The following is a 9,958-nucleotide window of genomic DNA, read 5'->3' as shown; positions in this document are numbered from 1 at the left end:
CAAATAAATAGTTCAAACAGATTTGACCAGTTCTTTTAAAATAACAAAAAACTAAAAAAAAAAATTCGGTTAGGTCTGGATAAATATGTAATGAGGTATTACTTTTATTTTCCAAAAATATAGTTAAACTCTGCATGAACTTGAATCAGACTCTGAGTGTTTTGTGTTTTCTAAATCCATACACAAGCATGAGCTTATAGTGATCGATTCACTGATTATTTTACTCTTTTTTTACCTCTTCTTTTTTATTATTAATATGAAAGCAGTATTTCCGCTGAAGTATTCAAGCGTCTTCACGGTCATGTGTTGATGTGCTGTGTTCTGTTCTGACCTCTCCTTGATCTTGTCCGTCCTCTCGGTGTCCCCGATGTCCATGCGGATCTTGTATCTGATGTGTGGAGGGGTCCTCGGGTCACTGGGGTCCAGATCTGTGAAGACCAGACCGGCCCAGAAGCGGTCCTGACTCAGGAGCTTTAAAGACTGCTCAACCAGCACAGCCTCGGTGCTGACTCCTTTAAACTTGTCCAGATCAAAACACTGCAACACACACACACAGCTTCAGCACCTCTGTGCATCTGAATCTGACAGAGAAGAACAAGGTTCATGTGAACGCTGAACAGAGAACCACCAGAGACTGAAGGAGAAGAAACAGAGTAAATGAAAGAGAGGACGAATGGAGGAAACATGAGCATCCACTCAAACTGAACCAAAAGAGCCAGAAAACATAAACAAAGCATACAAAATCACACACACACACACACACACACACACACATACACACACACCAACAATATGCCAAGCTCAAATATTAAAAGACAATAGTCAACAGTTGACAACAGTCAACTCTTAATATATAAATAAACAATTAATTGGTAAAACCTTAGAATAACAATGTGTTACTAATATGTATTAGGTATCATAATTATCATGTAAACATTAACTAACTCTGAACAGATTTTTTATTTTTAGATTTCTAAGGCTAATAATCTCTCTTTAGGCTAATTCTATTTTTTAGATGCTATGTTAGTTCACAATACGTTGATATAATAAATTTGTATTAGTTTTAAATACTTCAACTTTTCAGTTTACAGTCAGTTACTTTAATTATCAAAAACAGTTCTTAAAAGTTTCTTTTAGTTAACGATAACAACACAAGTTGAAGTAATTTTATGTCCATTTGTCAGGTTTATCAGTTAAACATTCTGCTATGCTTGCTTAAACTTGAGTTAATAAAACAAATATGATTGTTTGTTTATTTAATAACTTTTATTCATTCATTTCTATTTTTGGTTTTACATTCACATTTACATTTTACTAAAATAATTTACTAAGGTTATTACATTAGAAAATTAATAGAAGATTTTACGCATTATATTTACACGTTATATTTCATATTTATATTCATAAATATATTGAACCATTTTCCTAAAAACTCTCCGTTTGGATTATCTTAACCTTTTCAAGGGTCTCAACAGTTTAAAACTATTTCCTCAGAGAATGAGAAAGATTTCAAATCCAATACAATATGATTGGCATGATATAAATAGGTTTTTGTTTGTTTGTTTGCTTTTTAATAATAAGATTAATTTCTGTTTTCCTTTTCTGTTGGGCCGATGTGTTGAATTGGGACTTTTATTTTGACTTTTTTTCTTTAATCATGTGAAAGTGCACATGATTAAACAACTTTTACCTTTTGGTTGCCAAACCAGATTATTCTCCCCTTAGCAACATGATAAACAGGATGTTGAATTTGAATTTCAACTGGACTTTGAATAAAGGTAATAGAATTCTGGGAAATGTAACACACGTAATGTTCAAACTGTAAATCAATCATTCAGTCGATCTTTCTCAAGCCGATATTTAAAAATTACACTTCTCGTAATTTCATTTTGTCAACTTGTCAGAGATGTAAATATTAGCAAACTAAAAACTTAAGAAATAAAGCTGAAATAAAACCAAGTATAAATATTAGATACAAAACTAAATTAAATATAGTAAGTTTCGTAAGTTTAACCTAATAGTTCAGTTTTAAAACTAAAACTGAAATATCATAAATTAAACTTGGCTAAAAATTACAAGTTAATAATAATATACTGAATAAGTACTAACATTACTAAAACTGGAGAAAAAAAAAAACATAAATATAAATATTTTAATAAAGCTAATTGAAATAAATATAAAGATAATCATTTTATAATTTTTGTAATTTTACATATTTAAAAATAAAATAAAATAAATGTTCATGTCATCTTTCAAAGTTATTATAAATTCACTTTTGGGAATTTCTTAGAATTTTCAGGAATTTAAAAGCAAATAATGTGCATCATCTGGGACATTCTGGGAAATTGAAAGGCCTGTGTGATCTTTGAATTTAGGAAAGTAAATGTATAAAGAATACATTTTATAAACATTTCTCTCAAGCCAACTTTCATAGTGTGCCTCTAGATGAACTTAAGACACCTCTTTTTGCAGTTTCTTTAAACTTCAATGAATTCTTCTTTCTTAAATTCAAATGACAAACTCTGCATCATGTTTGCTACCTCGGTTCAAATTAAACTGAGATCTGGAAGTGAATAGAAATGCAGTCTGAACAGCCCATCAGGAAGGCTGAAGACGCACCGGGAGGATCTGAGTGATCTGCTGTGCTGCGCTGCTGGTGGCGTTGAAGACGTTACGCCAGTCGAAGGCTTTCATCCCCGCCGGACGCTCCGACTCGGGACCGTTAAACAGGAAGCTGCTGATGATCGCCGAGGACAGACCGGAGTCCTCCAGCTGCTGGTCCAGAACTGCTGCAAGCACAGGGTTCTTCAGAAGAGCCTGGAAACACAAAACACAATCACAGGGTCACACAGAAGAAACTCACGGAGATTCATCAAACATCTACAGTCAGGGTGGACACAAAACAACAGATCAGTAGTCCATACCGATCCCAGTGAAACTGCATGACTCTTCATACGAATTACTCAAGTCTAAATGAAGAGCAGGCAGTGTTTTATTGTTGTTAATAATATTAATCACATAAATTCACATAAATCAAATAAATGTGTTCTTCCTGCATTTAACTGTGTTTAATATGTCAATTTAAAAACAAATCACATATGTTCATTGAAATAAAATAAATATATATATAAATATAAGATGAAAATTTTTTGAAAAAAAGAGAACAATTTAAAGTTATTTTAAATAAAGTTGAAGATGAAGAACTAAAATTAATACATTTATTAACAATAAACGTAAACAGAAATACTTTATATATATAAAAAAAACTATAGAAATTACAAAAGTTCATAAAATTAAAGCTATAAATAAAATAAAAAATATGTTTGGTCATTGAAATGAAGCTGAAATAAAAACAAATATAAAGATTACATAAAAACTTATAAATAAAATAAATGAAAAATCAGGAAAAAAATAATAATTTAACTTTAAATTTGATTACTTAAGTACTGAAATTAGTAAAACTGAAATAACAAAAACTAAACAGAAATATAAAAAAACCTAAAGAAATAAAACAGTAATACAAAATTCTAATAAAATAATTTTACAAAAGTATTATAATAGCACACAAATAATACAACAATAACAATGACAGCTATTTTATAACAGCAAGTGCGTTTGGACAATCTTGCACTCAACCACACATGCCCTGAGAAGAAAATACACAAGCAGCTGTCTGTGAGTGAGACAAGCCTCTGAACGCTGTTACCAACACTACAGAAACACTCACACTGCTGCAGTTTCAGGTGGTTAAAGTATCTTTCACATCCCTGTACTGAACGCATGGCAATCAAATCCTGTAGACTTATCTCTCTCTCTCTCTCTCTCTCTCTCTCTCCCTTCTCCCTCTCTCTCTCTCTCTCTTCAAGCTAGGTGGAACTGTTGCTCTTCAGCGCCTTCATGAAACAAGCTCAGCACTGCAAAATCCTCTTTGTCTCTGTGTTTCTCACACACGGACACAGTCACACGTTTGTGTCATAAAGTGCTGTTCCACCCCTGTCCTTTATCATTCCTTGTCCTAACCTGCAAGGATAAAAGCATGTCACTCTATTCAGGGGTTCACAACACACACACACACACACACACACACACAAACACACACAAATATAAACACACAAACAGCATGCATTCAATGCATGAAACTGCAAATACTAACACAGAGTGATAAACATGAATATATCACACCCACACACACAAAAAAAAACACCACATACATATTAAAGCATGCTAACATGGACAGAAATGCACGCATAGATACGAATGTTTCATGCACACACACACTCATAAACGCACATATACAACCCACTAACACTTAAACACACATACGACATGCAAACACGCAAAGATCGAAATGCTCAGCAAACAAACATGACATGTATTCGAACAAACACACGCATTTGTTGGAAGTCTCTATTCACATGTAAATCACTGCACTGCTTTAGTGCGCTTGTGGATTCTTCTGAAAGCGGGTGTGTGTCGGTGTTGAACTTGCCCATAGTAACGCATTCACTCCAGTATATCATTGAGCTGAAGCAGCTGATAACACAGTGACATTACGGTTATTAAAGTCTTAATACTGATCATTATAACTGTAGTAAAACTCCCCGGAACTGTTTAGCACATCGCTGCAAGAACGCTGGAGGAATCCTTGAAGGAAATGAACAAATTGGTGCTCGTCTCCAGTGAAATGAGAGAGATACGTATGATAGGAAGACATACGGAGAGACAGAAAGATGCACAGTAGGTAGATACATACAGACGGAGGACAGACAGACAGACACACTGTTCTTAGATCACTAATTCAAAACCACAATAAAATGCAAAGCTCTGCTTGTTAAAACGTTAAAATGTTTTTGAATTAAGCGAATATTTAATGAGCGCATTAGAGCACAGTGTTACAAACATGCCAGGTTCCACCTCCACTCATTCACAACGCACGCCCTCACCTGAGTACTGAGCACTTCCACCTGACCCTCATCATTACCCAATCACCTCGGCACCATAAATACCACACACACGCACTCAATCAGCGTCCGGTCTATCTCAAGGCCGAAAAGTGCTCTTTCCATCAGCCCTCAGTGCAGTTCCTTGGATACAACATCAGCAGCAGTGGCATCCGGATGGAAGAGGGGAAGGTAAATGCCGTCAGAGATTGGCCCACTCCTACCACCATCAAAGAGTTACAACGGTTCCTTGGCTTTGCCAACTTCTATAGATGGTTTATCCAAAACTTCAGTATCACCAGCCCTCTCACCAGTCTCCTCCGTAACAAACTTAAATCTCTCCCCTGGACTCCTGCCACCACAGAGGCCTTCCACACCCTCAAAGAGGCCTTTACGACCGCCCAACTCCTGGTTCATCCCGACCCCGACCAACCCTTCGTCGTGGAAGTCGACGCCTCAACCACCGGAGTGGGAGCAGTCCTTTCTCAGCAGCAGGGGAATCCCAGTTGCCTCCACCCATGCGCCTTATTCTCCCGGAAACTCAACCCGGCGGAGGTCAACTATGATATCGGCAACCGGGAGTTGTTGGCCATCTCATATCACCCAGGGGTGAAAAAAGTAAAGGCTGACGCCCTGTCCAGGTGTCACGCCTCCGAAGAGAATCTCGAAGAACCAGAAACCATTCTTCCAGAAAAGGTCATCGTCTCTCCTATTACCTGGTCTGCAGAGACCCTTCCTCCTACCGATCCTACTACGAACACCCCGCCGGGTTGCCCACCGGGACATCAGTATATTCCCAGGACACGGCACACTCCACTCATTCACTCCGCTCACACATCTTTTGGCACTGGTCACCCGGGGGTCAATGAAACCCTCTCGTTGCTTAAGGAACACTTCTGGTGGCCCAACATGGCCTCGGATGTCAGGAGGTACGTGAATGGATGCACAAGCTGCGCCTTATCCAAGAGCCCTTGCCATCTTCCATCAGGCAAGCTCCATCCTCTGCCCGTTTCCAATCGCCCGTTGTCACACCTAGGGGTGGATTTCATCACGGATCTTCCTCCTTCAGATAATAATACCTGCATTCTTGTCATAGTGGATAGATTTTCTAAATCCTGTCGTCTTCTTCCTTTGAAGGGTCTGCCCACGGCCATGGAAACGGCTGAACTGTTATTTAACCATGTCTTCAGGTACTTCAGCATCCCAGAGGATATCGTCTCGGACCGAGGTCCCCAGTTCATCTCCCGGGTATGGAAGGCTTTCCACTCACTCCTAGGTGTGGCCATCAGCCTGTCCTCCGGATACCATCCCCAATCGAATGGGCAGACGGAGAGGAAGGTCCAGGAGATTGGACGCTTCCTCCGTACCTTCTGTCACGGCCACCAGAACTCCTGGAACCAGTTCCTTGGGTGGGCCGAGTACGCACAAAACTCCCTTCGTCAACCTACCACCGGACTCACTCCATTCCAGTGCGTACTCGGCTACCAAACTCCACTCTTCCCCTGGTCAGATGAACCCTCGGATGTCCCCACCATCGACTACTGGTTCCGGGAGAGCGAGAGGGTCTGGGACGCGGCACACCACCAACTCCAGCGGGCCTTACGCAGACGCAGAACGACAGCCGACCTTCTCCGATCTGAGGCCCCAACGTACCAACCCGGTCAGAAGGTCTGGCTGTCCACCCGGGACATCCGCCTGCGCCTGCCCTGCAGCAAACTAATTCCCAGATTAATTGGCCCATTCACCATCCTCCAGCAGATCAGTCCGGTCACTTACAAACTCCAATTACCCCCTGAGTACCGGATTCACCCCACCTTCCATGTGTCTCTCCTTAAACCTCCCCATCCTTCTGTCTCTCCCTCCACAGAACCTGGCGAAACCGAGGCCCCCCCTCCACTCCTCCTAGACGACATCGCGGGCTTTGAAGTTAGTGACATCCTGGACTCCCGGCGGCCTGGTGGACAACTGGAATATCTAGTGGACTGGGAAGGATACGGTCCAGAGGAACGTTCCTGGGTCCCACGCAACGATATCCTGGATCCTAACGTACTCGACACCTTCCACTCCAATCATCCTGACCGACCAGCTCCCAGGGGAAGAGGACGTCCACCACGTCGTCGGGGTCCTCATCCCCTCAGGAGCGGGCCGTGGGGAGGGGGGTACTGTTACAAACACGCCAGGTTCCACCTCCACTCATTCACAACACACGCCCTCACCTGAGTACTGAGCACTTCCACCTGACCCTCATCATTACCCAATCACCTCGGCACCATAAATACCACACACAGGCACTCAATCAGTGCCCGGTCTCGTTCGCGACAAGGTCTTACCTGTATGCTAACTCAAAGGACTAACTCTTCCTCTACTTACCTCTCTCCAGCGATTCTCCGAAGATCAAGATCCCCAGTGTACGTGTGTGTGGTTCACCTCCCTCCTCTGACGTCTTCACCCAGCTCTCACGGATCCATTCATCACTCTACCCAACACTACCTGCTCCTCTGCTTGTGTCTATTAATAAACCCTTCTGTCTGTTACTCTTCAGCCTCCCGAGTGATCTGTAACACACAGCTGATAATAGGGGCCACCATAAAATATTTTAGCCATTAAACATAAATTATTGTGCTAAAACACCTGACTATAAAAATGTAATTTATTCATGAGACAATAGACTCTGACAGCCAACCAATCATCATAAAAACACACACACACAGAGAGAGAGAGAGAGATGATTGCCCCTAGGAATCACTGTAACTGAAATGCATGAGTGATTTGGAGCTCCCTACATAGGCAACAGTACATGTAGTACTTGAGTTGCTACAACATATGTGACTCAACCCACAAAGAGCGTTTGTGTTAGCATTTCACTCAAAAACTGGGCCGATAGATGTCCTTGTTGAGTCTGGAGTCGATTAATGCATATACGCGTTATGAGTCATTTTCTCCTGATAACCCCGAAAAGAACTTAAATATCACTTTCAGTTTTAATCGTACAGATAAGAGCAATACATCAATCGAATCTGTAAAGGGTCTACTTTTTTTGGGTACAGACATAATAACAACAAAACTTTGTGCACTTAGATAACAAACAAGGTGTGCTGTCTGCAGCCTTTGTCTGCGCTGATCTTCATTTACAAACACGTCATTAAAATGAACTGTAACTCCGTGAATACTCAACGAAAATACATGAGAGACATATCTATAGAAAGCTTGACATGTCTACTTTTAAACTAAACAAGTGCTGCCGAAAACAAATAATCTGTGATAAAGTAATCCATATGAAAATAACGCAAGGTCCGTTTTTCATGTCTCCCTTCATTATATCTAATGTGACCACGCCCCTGCGCTGAACGCGCTATTCAGATTCAAACTGAAGCGCGCAGCTTGAATACGCCCATAACAGAAGAAGACAAAGCAGCGAGACTGTTCTTCAAGTTTATTTTACTGTTTGCTTCGCGATGAGAGGAATAAGACATAATTCAACCCCAAAAAGATGTGATGTGGTTGAGGATTTGAGAAATGGATTTCCTCAGAAAAAAAAGAATGAAGCACTTTATTCAGCAGAGATCATAAACATGAGTAAGTCTCTTTTTATTTGTTTATATACTTTTACTAGTTTTCACATAACGTGTAAACATTTTACTAGTCAAGACTTTTTCCAAACTATAATTCCTGACTAAATGTATAATCAAGTGAAATATTATGAAGTTTCAATAACAATATACAATACTATACCATTCAAAAGCTTGATGTAAATAATATAAATGTAACAAATAAATGTAACTGTAACAAAAATGTAACAAAAAATGGTGTTCTTTTAATTTACCCCCCCTAAAAACCCTGACAAATATTCTCAGCTCTTTTCAACATTAATAATAATAATGATAATGATAATAATAATAACAATAAATGTTTTGTTTCGTTTTTTTTGTAGAAAATAAGATTGTTAAAAGTATTTCTGAAGGATTGTGTGACTGGAGTAATGATGCAAAAAATTAGTTTGAAAGTCAGCTTTGATTGTTTCTAATAAACGGTTTAACTGCTCCCCCAAGTGAATATTAAATTATGTTGTGGGATAATTAAATATATTCTAAATAAACTACAAACAGAAAATTATATAGATTTATTTTGTCCTCACATTTTTTCTTGTAACTCCTCCCTCACAGTGGCACAGATGACTGAATGGCTCATTATTCATCTCATTATGCGGCCCTTTGTCTTCTCAGGTGTAAATCACAATGATATTCATGGTAGTTGACGCCTACTCGCATATGACTTTTACCAACAAAAAGTGTCTTATAAAATTTAAATCAATATATTGTTTTCTGTGAGTGAGTAAACAAGATGATTTTCACATAATTTAGAAAGAAAAATTCTAGGCTACAAGCTCCAGTTCTCAAAAATCCCGGAAACCAATGTTCTTTATGTGCTTTTTGCCTTATTCAAGCGTTTTAACATTTTTAGTTTTTCACTAACCACACATAACATTTTTTTCTCAAAAACACAATCATGTACATACATGCATTTCACATATTATTATAGCCCAGTTTGTGCTGATTACAGTGAGATTAGACTTTACCCATTTAGATATTTATAAGAAACTAAAAAAAGGACAAATGTCAGGGCATGACAAAACTTCTTCAGGCCCCAAAAATACCCTTAGACTCCAGAGGGTTAAAGGTCCCACAAAGGGTAATGAAGAAGTCCAAACAAAGTTCACTTTTTTTCCAATCCATCCCTCCACCCGTGCTCATCTTCTCAATAAGCTCATTTGGAAATGAGACAGAGGTAATGTGGAAGGGGGTTAATGTAGCGACGGAGGGTTCAACTGAAGGTGTTCCGCTGGTTAATCCCTTTCCTGCTGCTGGTGAAAATGATCCTGCACTTACCCATAATTACCTTCTCCTTTCATACACCCTATCGCAGAGGAGGGGCAATAAACTCTCTCTCTCTCATGCACACACACACACACCTGCAAGCAAGATGGAGGGTTAAAGAGCTTCATTGGAGAGGCGTGTGTG

The 9,958-nt window shown here is 39.5% G+C and overlaps 1 protein-coding gene across 1 annotated transcript in view; it reads right to left on the bottom strand.

Annotated features, from left to right (window-relative positions):
* The window catches only part of LOC132111366 (phospholipid-transporting ATPase ABCA1), a 143,008-nt gene that overhangs the window by 94,046 nt on the left and 39,004 nt on the right, over nt 1-9,958 (bottom strand). The window contains exons 12-13 of the mRNA XM_059518590.1: nt 2,620-2,817; nt 332-537 (exon numbers count right to left, since the gene is read on the bottom strand). Of these exons, the coding sequence (XP_059374573.1) occupies nt 332-537; nt 2,620-2,817 (404 nt within the window). The remainder of the gene's footprint in view (nt 1-331; nt 538-2,619; nt 2,818-9,958) is intronic.

The sequence above is a fragment of the Carassius carassius genome, chromosome 2, assembly GCF_963082965.1.
Source record: "Carassius carassius chromosome 2, fCarCar2.1, whole genome shotgun sequence".
NCBI lineage: Eukaryota > Metazoa > Chordata > Actinopteri > Cypriniformes > Cyprinidae > Carassius > Carassius carassius.
The sequence above is the reverse complement of the archived record's forward strand: the minus strand, read 5'-3'. Positions and strand labels throughout refer to the sequence as shown.